The sequence below is a fragment of the Saimiri boliviensis genome, chromosome 8, assembly GCF_048565385.1.
Source record: "Saimiri boliviensis isolate mSaiBol1 chromosome 8, mSaiBol1.pri, whole genome shotgun sequence".
In the NCBI taxonomy this organism is placed as follows: Eukaryota; Metazoa; Chordata; class Mammalia; order Primates; family Cebidae; genus Saimiri; species Saimiri boliviensis.
Genome location: NC_133456.1, coordinates 118,817,899 through 118,836,946, shown reverse-complemented (window position 1 = coordinate 118,836,946; position 19,048 = coordinate 118,817,899). Strand labels below are relative to the sequence as shown.

Genomic DNA, 19,048 nt, shown 5'->3' with positions numbered 1-19,048 from the left:
TCATGATTAATAAGGAGTCATTATATTTCCCTTCCTGAAGCAGTCAATTAACACAGAATTCTTTCCATTAATTACCGAATCTACCTGGAGAGTAATCTTCTCGGAGAACCTGTGACACCAATTGCTTTAAAAAGTTCTCTTTAAATTTTATTCCAAAAACACAGGCAATTTAGCCAGTGATATTAATTTGCCTCAGAAGCATCTCTGTGAATGAGAAACATCTTTTAATCTCATGCAAGAAAAGGCAGCCATCTGGCTGGTGGGGATTTCGGGGAGCAGCTCTCCCTCTCTCCCTCTGCAAATGCAGGTCATTAAAGTAATGTGCTCATCTACATAAAACTCAAATGGAATATAAAAGGTAATATTTATATACAAACAATTTAGTCCTACAATTTAAACAGTCATTGGTTTTATGAAACATTTACTTCAGTCTATCAGATTTGCATAAGTTCACTTAAAAAAATATTGTGGTCATTTCTACAAGTCACAGCGTTTCTCCCAGAAAGCAAGGGAAGGGCTGGCCTCTGGATATGTGAGGTTCTCCCTGAGGGACGAGCTCAGGAGTTCTGAAGGGTAGGATGAGACGGAGGCCACAGAGCACCTGCCACTGAGAAGCCTTCATTCCACAGCGTGTCTGCCTGGATCTCCAACGGTGGCTCTTCAGAGTCAATTTTTTCTTTGATGTTCACTGTTAAGTCAGAGCATGTCAACAAAACCTGGGAAAGGAGACTTTTTGTAACTGAGCTTTTCCTTTGGTGTTTTATGTTTTTGTTTTGTTTTGTTTTTTAAATAGAGACATGGTTTTGCTGTATTGCCCAGGTTGATCTTGAACTTCTGGGCTTAAGTGATCCTCCTGCCTCAGCCTCCTTAAGTGCTGGGATTACAAGAGTGAGCCACTGCACCCAGTCTTTTTTGGTTTGTTTTTTAGACAGGGTCTCACTCTGTCATCCAGACTGGAGTATGCTGGGCAAGTGGTGCAATCATAGCTCACTGCAGCCTAATTATTTTGTATTTTTCATAGAGGCAGAGTCTTGCTATGTTGCTCAGGCTGGTCTCAAACTCCTGGGCTCAAGCGATCCACCCACCTTGGCCTCCCACAGTGCTGGGATCACAGGCTTGAGTCACCACCGTGTCCAGCCAATGCCAATGTTTTTGAGGAGAGGTTCAGGGATTTGGCTTGTTCCCTTGAATCTGAGACCAGAGGACAGATCAAAAGCTGGGGGAAAATTCAGCAGCATGGCCCTCCTTAGGTTGTGAGATGCTGGAAAACAAGGCCCTGAAAAGGACCCCGTGTGGGGCCCAGGGCTCTGGTTACGTGGTCCTAGTGTGCCTGTTAATTCTCAGACTGTTAGTGCAGTCTTAAAATGTCTTACAAATTAAAGTAGGGAAAGGTATGTTTCCACCATCAGTAACAAAGCACCTTCTTGAAATAAACCATGAGTTAAAAAGTAAAATCAGGATTCCTGGAAGAGATGCCGTGCTGTTAGAGGTTATTGGAGCACCGGTGTTGAACAAGACTTCTGGAATGTACATGAGTGTCTGTGATGCTGCAGGACACTGGGAAAACTAATAACTTCAATATCAGGTTCCCATCTGATAACGTTTACAATAAAGAGGAAATCAACCTTCTCCTTGCCTGGCTATCAGAGTTAAACTTATTCAGCTAACATGATCAATAAAACCAAATGTCTTTCTGAATATGAGCTGGAGAATTTTTAGCATTCAGGATTGAATGGAAAAATACCTCTTCTTTTGTTCAAACAGCTGATATTACCGCACTGTTGACAGAGAAAAAAAATCCCATGTCTAGTTTTCAATACAGATAATCCCTAAATAAATGCATTTTTGTCTGTGTGTCAATCACTGAAATACCAGAGATAAGTGCGGGAAGATCTTGGAAAAAGGCTGCTGATCTTTAGCCAGGAGCGGCAACCTGCTCACTCAGCCCAGGCCGCAGTCTCCTAGAAGGAAAGATGGGTCTGCGGTGGGTTGACAATGCCTCAGGCTGTCCCTGTAGGTGCGCCATTGTCAGGCAGGGAACAGGGACCGCCCTCGCCTGTTTGGATGCTTTGGTTTTCCGCCGTGACGTGGCCCTCTGAGGAGATGTAACTCTAAAGTTACATGAAGCCTGCAGCAAAGTACTCAGCCACCACCTGGCGTGGCTCTTAAGCCTGCTGCTGGATCGTCTGGGAGCTGTGAGGACCTCCTGAGGCCTGGTTTCCCCAAGGGTTCTGGTGTGACTGGGGGGTCAGTGTGGCCATCAACTTTCTCGGTGCCACCCATGTGACTCTCAAGTGAGCCAGGGTTGAGGACTTCCGCAGCAAAGTGGCAGATTCTGGAGCCAACACCGTCAAGTAACCATGTAGGTCAAGATGCTGGGCAGAGGGGCCTCATTTGACCCGTCTCTTGCTGTTCTTATCAACTCTCTTCTCAGTGGTCCCCAAAGTGGGGTGCCTGGGCTAGCCACCCAGCATCACCTGAGAACTTGATAGAAATGTAAATTCCCAGCTGGGCGTGGTGGCTCATGCCTGTAATCCAAGCACTTTGGAGACCAAGGTGGGCTGATCACCTGAGGTCGGGAGTTCAAGACCAGCCTGACCAACATGGTGAAACCCCATCTTAAAAAAAAATAAAATAAAAAAGAAATGTAAATTCCCAGGCTACACCCTGGAACTGCTGGCTCATGAACTCTGGGATGGGGCCCGGTGGCACAGATTCTAAGCAGCAGCCTCCAGGTGGCCCTGAGGCTGCTCAGTTCAAGAACCACTGTCTCCATGTTGGTTTTGTGGTCACAATAGCCGTACCTACCTCTAATGGCATTGCAAGAGCACAGGAGATGATTTAATCTCTGGCTGGTTGGGGGGTGACATTTCCCTTCTGTCACACCCCACTCTCAAACCCCCACCTCGCACCTTCTTCCTTCCACATTTTGGCAACACAGGTAATAAGTCCAAGATGTCTCTGCATAAATGCCTCATCCCATTTCCAGGCAACTCAGATCTATTCTGGGGCCTAAGCGAAAGAGAAGCCAACAGCCTTTTGACTCAATAACACGCCTGCTAGGAATTCACCCAGCATCTGCATTCTCAATGGACACCTGATGTACAGATGGGGCCAGTCCTGCAGAGGTTGTTTGTAATTGCAAAGCAGACAAAGCACAGCAAAGCAGAAACTGGAAATCACCTATGTCCGTCTTAGCAGGGAATGGGTTAAATAAAGGGTGGTGCGTTCGTGATGCTCTGGCCTGCCTTGACCATGTGTCCCACACCTCCAGTGCCTCTGAGGTGAGCCTTGCTTGCTGGGACGCCCTTGGGGTCAGGAGGCCACAGCTGCCTGACCTATGCCTTCTGCTGCGTGGAGACTCCGCCCCTCATGGCTCCTGCCAGCTTCGCCCATCACATCATGTGGGACGCTTTTGTGATTGCTCTATAAACACCAGACTCCCAGGCTGTCCCCTCTTGAGGTCCCTGCCTTGTGTCCAGTGGCATCGTGGCTGCCTCCTGCTGGGCTGCCCCTGCCCCAGACCTTGGGTGCCTGTGGTTTAAATCTCCTGGCATTGCTGAGCACGGGTCTGGTGTGCAGAGGGAGGTGCCTGATGCGTAGGAGGAAGCTGATGGATGGTGTGTCCCTTCAGCAGCTGTGTTTTGTTCAGAGATGGAAACAATGCCGGGCAACATCCCACAGGCTCTTCCTCCATGTGACTGTGACACCCCCAGGGGGGCCTGCACCTGCCTTGAACCTCTGTGGCTTGGGACGTCTCAGCCCGAGGGTTGGAGTGATGCCGCGTAGAATGGGTCCCCTGACCTCCTGGTGCTCGCTTAGGCCCCATCTGCCATTCTGCAGAGACTCCTGAGTCTGTGAAGCAGCGCCAGGGCCTCCACCCACCCCAGCTGACCTGCCAGTAAAGGTGACCTGCCGCCCGGGGGCTGCCTTGTCGGCACCATGTAGGGAGGAAGTGAGCAACTCCTGAACTTGTAGGGAGGGCCTGGGAGTACACGGGCTTGCTGTTTCAGGGCCACCAAGTTTTTGGGGTGGTTCTGGGGTGGTTCGCTTCACAGCAGGAGACAACCGACCAGAGCTGTGGCACAGCCTGAGTCGTCTCTGCCTGGGAGCTCACATAGGTCAGGGCACAGGGAAAGGAGCGCAGTGTACACCCCAGGCTCTGCCATCCAAATGCTCGTGTTCCTGAAAATTCACGTGGAACCTTTATCTCCCAGAGTCTTAAGAGTACTCTGGTTGGCCTCTTGGTTCTGGAGACTAAGGACAGGTTTCACTCAGCCCGAGGACCTTTGGTTCCTTCTATGAGGATAGCGGCTGTGAGATGACACCTGGTGACTTAAGGGCCTCAGCCCTGTGCCTCCGTCTCTGCATCTCTGTTGGCTTTGCGGCGTTCACACTGAGTCATTGCTGAGCATCCCAGGTCCCCACTCAGCTGGCCTCATGTTTTCTCTTGTCCCCCAGACTGGAGTCCCAGTTCTTACATTGTTGATGCCAGCTTGTCACCCTTGGTCATCTCCACAACATCTGGGCGGGTGCCCCCAGGAACTGGGCTCTGGTCGCAGGAGCCTTGGCCAAGGTCGGTGGTGCTGGTGCAGGAGGGCAGAGCTTCGGAGGCAGAGGGGCTGCTGATGTTTTCATTATTCCTTTTTATATTTGTTAAGTGTCAGTGAATTGATCACTACCTCTTTCCTCACTAGAGTTGTTATAAAATGTCACTTTAGGCTGAGCATGGTGGCTCACGCCTGTAATCCCAGCACTTTGGGAGGCTGAGGTGGGCAGATCCCTTGAGATCAGGGGTTTGAGACCAGCGTAGCCAACATGGTGAAACCCGTCTCTGCTAAAAATACAAAAATTAGCCTGGTGTGGTGGCTCATGCTTGTAATCCCAGCTACTCGGGAGGTTGAGGCAGAGAATTGCTTGAACCTGGGAGGCGGAGGCTACAGTGAGCTGATATTGTGCCACTGCACTCCAGCCTGGGTGACAAGAGCAAGACTTCATCTCGGGGGGGGGGGGGGGGAAGAAAAAAGAGGTCACTTAAAACCTATAATGAAATCACCACACAATCTATATAATATTAAAATCAGTAAAAATATTTTTTAAACCAGACGGGGAATAAGAGCAGTTATGTTACGAAGATCTACAATTTAATGTTAGAACCATGAGCAACACTCATTTGACCTCAGTGGTGTTGATAACATTTTAAAAACAAGAAGTCCAGCAACAAATCACAGAGGAAGGCATCAGGATTGTTCCCTGGCAGGCTGGCAACAAGGAGGAGGCTCGAGAGGCTCTTGTCGAAGAATGCTGAGCAGCCCCTGTCTAGGCAGAGGGAGACGGAGCTCTACACAGTCTGAAATTTAAGTTCAGAAATCAGCCAGTGCCGTATTCCCCAGAGAGCAGCTATAATTTCTTACAGTTCATTTTCTTGGAGAAAGTTTTAATCTGTTTATCTAATGACACATTGTGATCAATAATCAAGCTCAGGTACTTAAAATTAGAAACCGTATCTGAGGGAACATTAGTTCCAGAAGATTTAGATGTTTTATATGCCACTCAGTATTTGATACTTTGAGACAAAAGCTAAAAGCACCTCTGCAGTTTTCCCTGTTCTTCCAGGAGCCTGGGGTTTGCCGTTAGTGAGAGTGAAGCCTGACTCCATGGAGCTGGAGAAACAGGCTATGTCTGCGGGCCCTCAGCACGGGGTTGTCATGTCTGCCGTGTCCGACTCTCGTCCCACACAGGGGCAGGGTTTGGTTGCCAGGATGCTCCTCAACCTTAACTTGCGTCTTTGCTGGTCAATCCTCATGAACCCGTGAAACAACCCATTTTCTGCAGTTCATTCCGTCTTCCCAGGGCTGTGGTGGTGGTAGGATTTTAGGAATAGAGTTTGCTGTGACTTTATACGTCCTCTGATTTCCCGAAAACTGACTGGGTGATTTCTCTTGCCCTCCAGTGTCAGCCTCCTAGGGCGGCTGTGGCGACAACCACAGTGGGGCAGCTTCAAACAGGGATGTTCTCCCAGGCCAGAGCTCTGAAAGGGCGCCCACAGGGTTGTGTTTCCCGGGGGGCATGTGGCTGCTGCCACCTCCAGAGTCCCTGTTCTCTGAGCACCCGCTGCCTCTAAGGTCACAGAAGAGGCCGAGGACACCTGGGGACATCTGTCCCTGGCCCCAGCACTCATGTGCAGGCAGCGGCCCTGTGCTGGTCCCTGCCTCTTCCTCCTACCCTCTCACCTCCCCGCTTCCCCAGCCCCTTTGCATTCAGCACTAGGCCCTCAGTAGACTGAGGAGCCTCAGGGACCTGGGACTGTAGAGTGTCCTCTCTCGGCCTAGACCCCTGTGGGACCGGCTGCACATCAGGCCATTTCCTTGGGGCTGGTTTTGGGGACCAGGCAGCACTCATGGGCTCTGAAAAGGCGTCCACAGGGTTGTGCTTCCCCTGGGGGCATGTGGCTGGTGCCACCTCCAGACTCCCCATCCTCTGAGTACCTGCTGCCTCTGAGGTCACAGAGGCCAAGGACACCTGGGCGCATCTGTCCCTGGCCCCAGCACTCACGTGCAGGCTCTAAGTGGTCACATATCATCACATCAGTGGTGTCTGCTGAGGCCCTGAGATGCAAGGACACAGTTCTGGGCACCACAGGGAGGGCCTGATCTGTCAGGGGAGACAAGATGGCCACAAGCCCTTGGCCCAGAAAGAGCAGCTTCTGAGCAGGGGCCTGGCTCTCAGCTTTCTCTGCTGGGGCACCCGGAGCCTGATGAGCTGTCGGTGCTGTCGGGCACACACGTAGGCAGGGTGGGGGTCCTGCCCAGCAAACGGGCTCAAGACATACTCCTATGGCTCAGTCGTGGGTCCCCAGAGACCACAGTGGATTTCAGATGCAGTAAGGGGCATTCAGCCTGGCAACAGCCCCAGATCCGTCTGAATGGTGGAGAACATTAGGTGTGGGTCTCAGGAGGCTCTGAAGCCCTACGGGGCACTGACTCATACGCAAGATAGAGACAAACGACTTTCAGTGACCCCCAGAGCAATGCTGAGGCTGTATAAAAAAGAACTGCAACCCTATCAGCATGGGGTGATCTACCTTCCAGGGAGGCCCTCGGCCCTTAGGAGTGGAGATAGCAGCACCATCACCATCACCCGCAGCAACACCCACACCCATGCCCACACAGATGCACACGTCCACATCCATGCTGTCACCCAGTGTCACACTCACCCCACCCCACACACCCACACTGTCACAGTCACCCACACCCACCCACACACTGACACCCACAGTTACCCACTGTCACCCACACCCACTAACACACCCATACCCAGTCACCCACACACCTACATCCAGTCACTCACACCCACATGCCCACATCCACTTGAGTGCTCTTGCAGGCCCCAGTGCACTGAACAATTGTGGCCACAGAACGCCAGAAGCCTACACTCAAGAGGATGGAGGGGACATCAGGTGATGTGTCAGGAAATGTGAAAAAAAAGTTTTCTCCACGATGTTTTATGGCCCATTTTAAGCCACTGCAAAAACTTCAAGGTTTCTATAACACACTTTCAGATTTTGCTGTAAAATGATCTTACCACTGACATTCTGAAATGAAATCTATTATTATTCATGGAGTTCTGTACCCAGAAGAACGCCTGCTGTTACCTAGGAATATTATTACAGGGTACTATTGATCTGAAAGGTGATACCTATGCATTACTTTTGATCTGTAGGTGGGAAGTAATGTCACTGTGTTGTTTGTTTAGATCTCTTATACAAAAGATCTTTTTTCATTGATATCAAAGGGAAATTGCAAAAAGAATTACCAATTTGTCTAATGGATACGCTTTCTGTGCCTTAATTATATATACAGTTCTATCCATTTAGTCCCATTTTATTACATGAAAGCCATACAAAGTCGGGGATCAAAAGCCAGCCAGAAATTTCTCTCATGGCTGTCCAAACAGAACTGCGCCTCTTCACAGAGAAATTTCGAAACGAGGAAGCCGACATGACCACGGGTTCCCGGCCACGTGTGGGATGAGACTTGTGCTCTCTAGGAGAGAAAATCCGCAGGTTTCACTGGTTTTAGCACATCCCTAAAATTTATGAGCAGCATGGATACTTTTGTAGCCCTGGCTGAAGTTAGTGGGAGGACAGAAGGCGTGTGCTGCAGCTCTGTGAAGTTGTTGCATGGCACATCAGAAGGCCGCAGTCTTCTGACATTCCCGTTCCCACGGTGTCATCAATCACGCCGCAGTGATTCCTTGTTCACATCGTGGCCGTTCTAACAAAGCAGGTTTCCTTCATTCAAGAGCACGGTGAGCAGCTCCTGGAAGCTGACCATGTACAGCACTTTGTACCTTGTGGGGGTGTAACGATGCCTGGCGTGTGGTGCTCAGGTGGATGGAAAGGCGGGGACAGTCGGAGGCAGCCCCTTCCTGCACTGGGGCTCCCCATGGTGTAGACGTCTCCTCGGGATGGGTCTCAGTGGAGCCGTCACAGCCAAGTGAGCCAATGCTTCAGGGTTGCTGTAACCAGCACCAGGGCAACTCAGAGGTTGCACTCGCCAGCCTGGGCCAATGAGGCTCCATCACATTCCCTACCAGCCCACCTAGGTGTAGCCAACATGCTGTGAGGGGTTTTAAGCTCTTGTCCCCTCCTGCTGTAGCTCAGCCTCTAATTGCTCCTTTCTCCTTCCCTCTGTCCTATCTTTTATTAGCTATGAACCACCTAATCTATAATCTATCATCTACCAATCATCTGATCTATCCATCTTTCTTCTATCATCTTTTATGATCTGTATCATCTATCTAATCTATCTATCTACATCTACCACCTATCTCCCTATCATCTGTCATCTATTATCTATATGTATCACTTGTCATCTCTATCCGTCTATTATCGATCTATCTATGCCTGCTACTTGCCCACACCCACTGTGCAAGACACTTAATGAATAAGGTGGAATGAGATAGGGTCCCTGCCTGCCAGAAGCTCAGAGTTGGGTGGGAAGGATGGATTCTAAGGAGGATGAGGGCCCCCTTGTTGAGACAGTGGACACTCAGCAGCCTCAAGTGTGTTATTTCTGGACGAGACAGTGGTATGTTGCTAACAATCAGCTCTCAAAAAAAACCAAAAACCAAAAAAACAGGACGCGTGTGTAGCTTCCCAATTTGCATGGTGTAAGCACCATCACTAAGGCCAATTTCAAGGCCCCAGTGTGAGGTCACTTAGCCAGCTTGGGTGGTCATGAACCACCACACATATATGAGAGATGTAAATAATTTCAAGAGCAGAGATAACAGCAAAATAATTTAAAGTGGTGAGTTTTGAGTACTATATGTTTGTTTTAATATAACATTTAGTTCTAAGTTGATGTAATTTAGTTTTTAATAATAACCTGACAACCTGCTTTTTTAAAAAAATACATTTTATTGCTTTTTAGGTTTTGGGGTACATGTGAAGAACATACAAGATTGTTGCACAGGTACATATATGGCAATGTGGTTTGCTGCCTTCCTTCCCATCACCTATATCTGGCATTTCTCCCCATGTTATCCCTCCCCAAATCCCCAACCCCCGCTGTCCCTCCCCTGGTTCTCCCCCACAGACCCCAGTGTGTGATGCTCCCCTCCCTGTGTCCATGTGTTCTCATTGTTCAACACCTGCCTACGAGTGAGAACATGTGGTGTTTGATTTGCTGTTCTTGTGTCAGTTTGCTGAGAATGATGGTTTCCAGGTTCATGTTCCTACAAAGGACAAAAACTCATTGTTTCTCATGGCTGTGTAATATTCCATGGTGTATATGTGCCACATTTTCCCTGTCCAGTCTATCATCGATGGGCATTTGGCTTGGTTCCAGGTCTTTGCTATTGTAAACAGTGCTGCAATGAACATTCGTGTGCATGTGTCCTTAGAATAGAAAAATTTATAATCCTTTGGATACTCTGTAGTGGGATTGCTGTGTCAAATGGCATTTTCTATTTCTAGGTCCCTAAGGAATCGCCACACTGTTTTCCACAATAGTTGAACTAATTTACACTCCCACAAACAGTGTAAAAGTGTTCCTATTTCTCCACATCCTCTCCAGTACGTTGTCTCCAGATTTTTTAATGATTGCCATTCTAACTGGCGTGAGATGGTATCTCAATGTGGTTTTGATTTGCATTTCTCTAATGACCAGTGATGATGAGCATGTTTTCATATGTTTATTGGCCTCATATATGTCTTCTCTTGAAAAGTGTTTATATCCTTCGCCCACTTTTGAATGGGCTTGTTTTTTTCTTGTAAGTCTGTTATAGTTCTTTATAGATTCTGGATATTAGTCCTTGGTCAGATGGGTAAACTGCAAATATTTTTTTCCCATTCTGTTGGTTGCAGAGTCACTCTAATGACTTTCTTTTGTTGTGCAGAAGCTCTGGAGTTTGAGTAGGTCCCATTCATTTGTCTATTTTGGCTTTTGTTGCCAATGCTTTTGGTGTTTTCGTCATGGAGTCCTTGCCTATGCCTATGTCCTGAATGGTTTTGCTAGATTTTCTTCTAGGGTTTTTATGGTGGTAGGTCTTATGTTTAAGTCTTTAATCCTTCTGGACTTAATTTTAGTGTAAGGTGTCAGGAAGGGGTCCAGTTTCTGCTTTCTGCACATGGCTGGCCAGTTTTCCCAACACCATTTATTAAAAGGAATCCTTTCCCCATTGCTTGTTTTTGTCAGGTTTGTCAAAGATCAGATGGTTGTAAATGTGTGGTATTGCCTCCGAGGCCTCTGTTCTGTTCCACTGGTCTATATCGCTGTTTTGATACCAGTACCATGCTGTTCTGATTACTGTAGCCTCATGCTATAGTTTGAAGTCAGGTAGTGTGATCACTCGAGCTTTGTTCTTTTTGCTTATAATTAATTTGGCTGTGCAGGCTCTCTTTTGATTCCATATGAAGTTTAAGGTGTTTTTTTCCAGTTCTGTGAAAAAGATCATTGGTGGCTTGATGGGGATAGCATCAAATCTGCATTTACTTTGGGCAGTATGGCCATTTTCACGATATTGATTCTTCTAACCATGAGCATGGAATGTTTCTCCATCTGTTTGTGTCCTCTCTTACTTCGCTGAGCAGTGGTTTGTAGTTCTCCTAGAAGAGGTCCTTTACATTCTTTGCTAGTTGTATTCCTAGGTATTTTATTCTCTTTGTAGCAATTGTGAATGGCAGTTCGTTCTTGATTCAGCTCTCTTTAAGTCTGTTATTGGTGTATAGAAATGCCTGTATTTTCCACACACTGATTTTGTATCCTGAGACTTTGCTGAAGTTCTTTATCAGCTTAAGGAGATTTTGGGCTGAGACGTTGGGGTTTTCTAAATATACAACCACATCATCTGCAAACAGAAATAGTTTGACTTCCTCCTTTCCTAATTGAATACCCTTTATTTCTTTTTCTTGCCTGACTGCTCTGGCTAGAACTTCCAATACTATATTGAATAGGAGTGGTGAGAGAGGGCATCCTTGTCTAGTGCCAGGTTTCAAAGGGAAAGCTTCCAGTTTTTGTCCATTCAGTATATATTGGCTGTGGCTTTGTCACAAATAGCCGTTATTATTTTGAGATGCGTTCCGTCAATACCTAGTTTATTGAGAGTTTTTAGTATAAAGGCTGTTGAATTTTGTCAAAGACCTTCTCTGCATCTATTGAGATAATCATGTGGTTGTTGTCTTTGGTTTCGTTTATGTGGTGAATTACGTTTATAGACTTTGTACGTTGAACCAGCCTTGCCTCCCCAGGATGAAGCCTACTTGATTGTGATGGATAAGCTTTTTGATGTGCTGTTGCAATCAGTTTGCCAGTATATTATTGAAGATTTGTGCATCTATGTTCATCATGGACATTGGCCTGAAGTGTTCTTTTCTTGTTTAGTCTCTGCCAGGTTTTGGTATCAGGATGGTGTTGGTCTCATAAAATGATTTGGGAAGGATTCCCTCTTTTTGTATTGTTTGGAATAGCTTCAGAAGGAGTAGTATCAGCTCCTCTTTGTATGTCTGGTAGAATCTGGCTGTGAACCCATCTGAACCTGGGCTTTTTTTAGTTGGTAGGCTATTAATTGCTGCCTCAACTTCAGTCCTTGTTATTGGTCCATTCAGGGTTTCAACTTCTTCCTGGTTTGGAGGCTTGGGAGGATGCAAGTGTCCAGGAATTTATCCATTTCTTCCAGGTTTACTGGTTTATGTGCATAGAGTTGTTTGTAGTAATCTCTGATGGTGGTTTGTATTTCTTTGGAATCTGTGGTGATATCCCCTTTATTGTTTTTTATTGCATCTATTTGATTATTCTTTTATTTTTATTAATCTGGCTAGTGGTCTATTTTGTTGATCTTTTCAAAGAACCAGCTGCTGGACTGATGATTTTTTTTCAAGGGTTTTTTGTGTGTCTGTCTCCCTCAGTTCTGCTCTGATCTTAGTTATTTCTTCTCTTCTGCTAGGTTTTGAGTTTTTTGATCTTGCTCCTCTAGCATTTGCAACTTTGACAATAGGGTTTCAATTTTAGATCTTTCCTTGCTTCTCTTGTGGGCACTTATTGCTATATATTTTCCTCTAGACACTGCTTTAAATGTGTCCCAGAGATCCTGGTACGCTGTGTCTTCGTTCTCGTTGGTTTCGAAGATCTTTATATATACCTTCATTTCATTGTTTATCCAGTCAAGATTTAAGAGCCAGTTCAGTTTCCATGAAGCTGTGAGGTTCGCAGTTAGTTTCTGAATTCTGAGTTCTAACTTGATTGCACTGTGGTCTGAGAGACTGTTATGATTTCCATTCTTTTGCATTTGCTGAGGAGTGATTTACTTCTGATTATGTGGTCAGTTTTAGAGTAGGTGTGATGTGGTGCTGAGAAGAATCTATATTCTGTGGATTTGGAATGGAGAGTTCTGTAAATGTCTGTTAGGTTTGCTTGGTCCTGGTCTGAATTCCAGTCCTGTATATCCCTGTTAATTTTCTGTCTCATTGATCTGTCTAATATCGAGAGTGGAGTGTTAAAGTCTCCCACTATTATTGTGTGGGAGTCTAGGTCTCTTTGGAAGTCATTAAAAACTTGCTTTATGTATCTGGGTGCTCCTCTATTGGGTGTATGTGTATTTAGGATCATTAGCTCTTCTTGTTGCATTGATCCTTTTACCATTATGTAATGTTCTTCTTTGTCTCTTTTGATCTTTGCTGGATTAAAGTCTATTTTATCAGAGACTAGGATTGCAACTCCTGTTGCTTTTTGCCCTCCATTTGCTTGGTAAATCTTCCTCCATCTCTTTATTTTGAGCCTATGTGTATCCTTGCATATGAGAAGGGTTTCCTGGATACAGCACAACATTGGGTTTTGGCTTTTTATCCAGTTTGCCAGTCTGTGTCTTTTTGACTGGGGCTTTTAGCTCATTTACATTTAAAGTTAATATCGTTATGTATGAATTTGATCCTGCCATTTTGATGCCAAGCTGCTAGTTTTGCCTGTTATTTGATGCAGTTTCTTCATTGTGTCGATGCTCTTTACCATTTGGTATGTTTTTGGAGTGGCTGGTACTGGTTGTTCCTTTCTGTGTTTAGTGCTTCTTTCAGGAGCTCTTGTAAAGCAGGCCTGGTGGTGGTGCGATCTCTCAGTACTGGCTTGTTCGTAAAGGATTTTATTTCTCCTTCGTTTATGAAACAGTTTGGCTGGATATGAAATTCTAGGTTGAAAGTTCATTTCTTTAAGGATATTTAATATTGGCCCCCACTCTCTTCTGGCTTATAGGGTTTCTGCGGGGAGATCCGCCGTGTATGATGGGCTTCCCTTTGTGGGTAACTCGACCTTTCCCTCTGGCTGCCCTTAGCATTTTCTCCTTCATTTCAACCCTGGTGAATCTGATGGTTGTGTGCCTTGGGGTTGCTCTTCTTGAGGAATATCTTTGTCATGTTCTCTATATTTCCTGGACTTGAATATTGGCCTGCCTTGCTAGGTTGGGGAAGTTTTCCGGGATAATATCCTGAAGAGTGTTTTCCAGCTTGGATTCATTCTCTCTGTCATATTCAGGTACACCTGTCAAACCTAGATTAGGTCTTTTCACACATAATCCCATATTTCCTGGAGGCTTTGTTTGTTTCTTTTTACACTTTTTTTCTCTAATCTTGCCTTCTTGTTTTATTTCATTGAGATGGTCTTCAAATGATATCCTTTCTTCCGCTTGGTCAGTCCTGCTGCTGAAACGTGCGTATGCTTTGTGACGTTCTCGTGTTATTTTTTTCAGTTCCACTGATTCATTTATGTTCCCGTCTAAGCTGTTTATTCTCGTTAGCATTTCGTCAAACCTTTCTTTAAGGTTCTTAGTTTCTTTCCTTCAGAGCTGCTGGGCAGGTACGTTTAAGTCTGCTGCAGTAGAACTCATAACTGCCTTTTTTCCCACAGTTGCTCTGTCTCAGGAAGTTAGGGCTTTATTTCTAAGTTTGCCATGGTGCTGCCTTTTTTCAGGGATGCCCTTCCCAGCAAGGAGGCAGCCTAGTCAGTCTGCCAGCAGAGGCATTGTTGGTCTGCTGTGGGTTCTACCCAGTTGCTGTATGAACTTCCCTGCAGTCCTGTTTATAGGGGTATAGTTATAACTGCCTTGACAATGGCGGCCCGCCTCTGTAATGTCAGACTCTCTCTGTAATAATGGACTGCCTCGGCAACAGCAGGCTGCCTCTTTGATGGCGGACCACCTCGGTAGTGGTGGAGTACCTCGGAAATGGCGCCCAGATTTGTGTGAGTTCTTGTGCGAAGACCTGCTGTGCCACCTGAAAAAGTCGCGCTGGGGGCTCATGGTGCTTTTTCGTCCAGGAATCTCCTGACCTGACTCTGTTTCAGTACCCTTTTTTTCAGTTGAATGGGTGACTCTGTCCCCTGGGCATTCCGGTTGCAAGTTGAATAGGCACCCGGATTTGTGTGAGATTTTGTGCAGAGACCCACTGTGCCGGCTGTGCTGGAGGTGCTTTTCTGCCCGGGAATCTCCTGGCCTGGCTCCCTGTTTCAGTCCCCTTTTTAATCAGTTGAACTGGTGACTCTGTCTTCCTGGCGCTACCGTCACCAGCTGAAATGGCCCCTGGACCTGTGTAAAATTTCTGAGCGTAGAGCCATCACACCAGTTGAAACAGCCATGGGAGACCTGTGGTGCTCCTCCACCTGGCAATCTCCTGGTGTGAGGGCAATAAAAATCTGTCTGGAAATGTGGTGACCACTCACCCTGTGCACACTCGCTGGGAGCTGCAATCCAGAGCTGCTCCTGCTTGGCCATCTTGGATCCCCTCTGACAACCTATTTTTGCAACTGCCTGCACATCTCATTGTGGCCCTCAGGACGTGGCTGGCTCCTGCGGTGGGCACAGTGCCTCATGTGAGGTTGTTTCTGTGGCCACGTGCATCCTCTTGCCACTTCACATATGGCAACTTCTGCCTCTGTGTCCTCAGATGCCACTCTCCAGAGTGAGAGACTGCCATTGACTGCCATTAACTCCCTGATTTAGAATATTTCATGTGTCTTTGTGAATGAGGGTCCTTTATGCTGAATGTTATTTAAGCTGTAGGTTTAATTTTTGTTTTTGTACAGGATAGAAAACAGATGAACATATACATCGTCAGATGGTCTTTCTGTACAAATAACGCATAGTCCAGATGCTTATGGTCTGGAGTCGTTAGCATAACATATGCTTCCACTCAGAAATGGTAAGCGTGGCTCCATTCTGAAACAGCTCCTGCCTTAGCACTGACACGCTTGTCTTATGCTCAGTCTGATTTTGGCAGATCCACAGGTACCTTCATGCCAAAGGCTGTGTCCCAATGCTGCTGCTTGTGCCTGGCCCAGAGGAGAGGCTCTGAGTGGTGGTACTACTTCTGTCGTCATCAGGGCCACTGTCACCCCTCCACCCCTTCCTGCTCACCAGCAAGGGCCACTGACTCAGGGCCCCTGAGGACCATCGAGAACTACTGAATGCACCTCACCATGGTAGGCACCCTGCAGCCCAGTGGCCCTGAGGGCACCCTACCATGGAAGGCACTCTGCAGCCAAGCAGCACTGGCAAGCCATTGGAGGTCAGTGTTCAGATGCAGAAGTAGATGATACCTGGATCCGAACTCCTGCAGTCTCCGTTCAGGGAACGGCATGGGGCAGGACCCGAGGAGGCAAAGGCATCAGCACAGAGAGAGCAGGCAGAAGGAGAGGTGCAGGGAGCTCATCAGGTGAGTGGGGCAGAGATGAAGAGATGAGATGTGCACAACCAGGGAGAAGGATGAGATGGAAAGGGAGAGACAGATGCACACAGAGAGGCAAGGACACAGATGAAGAGACAAAGACAGAGGCAGAGAAACAGAGACCAGGACAGAGATAAAGAGACAGAGGAAGAGAGATACAGAGAAGATGAGAGCTAGAGAAGGAAGAAGAAATGATGGGACAGGGAAAAGGAGAATTCTAAGACAGGAGAGAACCTGCCACAAAATCAGAAGGTGGGATTGGGTTTGAGGGGCCAGGCCAGGGGCTGGAGGCATTTCAAGCCCTGCCCACACCCCTAATCCCGGGCACGCACCTCCCCGCTTCCACTGTGCCCCTGTCCTGTCACCAGACTTGTGGATGAAGCATTCATGAATGGAGAGGATGGACACACACTGTTCTATACTTTGAGTGCTTAGGATTAATTCCTGGACAAATTTGGGAGTTCTCATTCCAGCCATCCAGTCACAGGTGTGACAATTTCCACAAACTTTTAATCTCTTTTCAAAAAGAATCTAGAATCACCCCCAAATCCCAGACACTGAAAACCCCTGGCCATGAAGCAGTATGGACATTTGCTTTTCAAGGAGATTTTTGTTACAGAGAGAAAACCCTGCCCCTCGGGTGGCCGCTGAGCGCCCAGACCTGCCAGTGTTGCATGGGTCTGCACCATGTTTAGTCCACCATCTGGATGGTTAAGATCCTAAGGACAGCAGAGTTTCAATTCTGTAGTGTTAATTTACTTTGTTTTTCTGGGGCCTCAGAGAGTGAATTTAGAAACCCAATGCTATCATAGGGTACCAAGAGAATTTCAGTTGAGGTGAAAATAACTGCTTTTCCCCCGTCATGCAGAGATGAGAATAACAAGGAATACATTTTCTCCTGAAAAATGAGCTATTTGTTGACAGTGGCCTGTTCCCTTTGATGTGGAAACTATGGCTTTGGTCCACTCTCATTAGCCGACCCTATGGCTCCCTGGCCAGGAGTGCCCAGAGCCTGGAACAGGCACCATTTTCTCACAGCCCTCCTGTGATTTCCATGACAAAGTGGAACCACTGCTCTCAGCGGCTGGGGTTCCATCTGCCTGGGGCCCCCAAAGCCACTCGGTGTGGATCCAAGGGTGGGGGGGGCAAAGCACAGGTGTGGCTCGGGTCTCCCGTCTTCGTGCACTCTGTACCACCTGATGTCACCCCCTTGACCTCCAGTCCTTTGGGTTTTCAGGATGGGCCAGGGCCCAGTGCTTGGGCTTAGGATGGGTTGTGATCTGCTGGGCACATGGGAGGTCCCTGTCCTGCCTGGGCACTGGAGCCACAGCCTGCCCTCATGAGGCAGCTATCCCAGGATAGCTGTTTTGACGAGAATTACAGGGGCCGATTGGGCCTACCGTCTCCCTTCTCTCCCCAGATCCTGCTGGGTGGTCGGGAGCCCAGGATCCCATGGCACAAAAGGCTCCATGCAAGGGTCGGAGGTGATGCTCCCTGTCCTCCATGGGCTTCAGGCTTCCTACCTCTCTCCCTTACTCAGCCTCCTTTCTTCATGTCCTAGGGACAGCCCTGTGCACCTCCTGCCTGGTTTAACCACAGAAACGTCCTTACAGAGGGTCTCAGGGGCCTCACTGGTTAGGAGTTGGGGGTGGCATGGGCCCAGAGACCCCATTTGCATGGAATGCACTGCTTTCACCCCATTTGCAGATGACAGAGTAACTGGACGACCAGCGTGTCCAGAGGGCGTTTGGGGTCACTTTTAACTCAGACTTCCGGACCACATTGTAATTAGGTTTTTTATCAGGCTCGGGGGAAGTTCATGGCTCTTTTAGGGAAACTCATGCTGGCCCCACACCACCCCTATTTTCCAGACCAATGTGAGAGAAATGCCCTACAGTGGGGATGGCACTCTCAGGGTGTCACATCAACGTGGGGGAGGTCTTGGGGCATCAGAACGAGGTGGGGGAGGTCTTGGGGCATCAGACCAAGGTAGAGGCAGATCTCAGGCAGAGGGGCTCGGGAGCTCAGGGCGTGGCAGGGACTGCAGGAGCTGGGTGCCCATTCTGCACCTCCCTGCTCCTCTGCACAGAGCTCGGCTAAAGTGGCTCATCCCGAGACCTCCAAACAGAGGCTCTGAAAACTCCTTCCAAGAAGACAACGTCTTGGGGCAGTGGGAGAGTGTTCCATGCAGCTGACATGAAGGCCTGTGGCCATCCTGGGATGTTAGTAAGGTTTTGTTGGAAAGCGCAGCTGGGAGGGGAGGCCCTGGCTTTTCGTTGGCCTTTGGCCACCCTGACTGTCTGGCAGCCTCAGGCCAGGGCTGTTTGCCTCTGTAGTGGCAGCCTGGGGTGGCCAGGCCTTGCTCACTTGGGGTGCCTTGGGCTCAGGGTGTGGGACTGAACACACAGAACGGCTGTGGAGTCCACAGCTCAGGCACAGGGCCCTGACTGCATGCGCCCTTGATCTCTGACCTTGCCAGAAGTGGGACTCAGGGAACCGGGGGGGCTGAGCGCTCATCCTCAAGAGGAAGCTGTGGGCCTCACCTGGCGATCTTGTCAGTGCAGGACATGGTGACCAGCTGCTCCCCCAGCAGGACGCCGTCCCAGGTCTGCACTGTGCTGGAACCGCGCACGGGGACTGTCCCTTCCCCAGACTCGATCTTGGTGCGCAGGTGCCCGCGGAACTTCCTGACCAGGTGTTTGCTGCTGTGCACTAGGAGAGAAGAGGGTGGAGAAGTGAGAAGAGGGAAGCTGCCTTGGTTTTGGGGGGTGGGAGGGGAGGAAGGGCTGCAATAGAGGTCAAAGGGCCCCATGCCATGGCTGGGCATGTGGCATG

General features: G+C 48.2%; 2 protein-coding genes across 5 annotated transcripts in view; one reads left to right on the top strand and one right to left on the bottom strand.

Moving 5' to 3' along the window:
* WDR37 (WD repeat domain 37) overlaps positions 1–18,757 on the top strand; it is a 152,286-nt gene extending 133,529 nt beyond the window's left edge. For 2 of the 4 annotated variants that reach the window (XR_012519008.1, XR_012519011.1), the window contains one exon: positions 9,438–18,757. The gene's annotated coding sequence lies outside the window, so the exon portion shown is untranslated. The remainder of the gene's footprint in view (positions 1–9,437) is intronic. The other 2 variants (XR_012519009.1, XR_012519010.1) reach the window with 2 other exon arrangements.
* ADARB2 (adenosine deaminase RNA specific B2 (inactive)) overlaps positions 1–19,048 on the bottom strand; it is a 452,434-nt gene that overhangs the window by 13,021 nt on the left and 420,365 nt on the right. Inside the window, exon 7 of the mRNA XM_074405130.1 lies at positions 18,757–18,925. Within this exon, the coding sequence (XP_074261231.1) occupies positions 18,757–18,925 (169 nt within the window). The remainder of the gene's footprint in view (positions 1–18,756; positions 18,926–19,048) is intronic.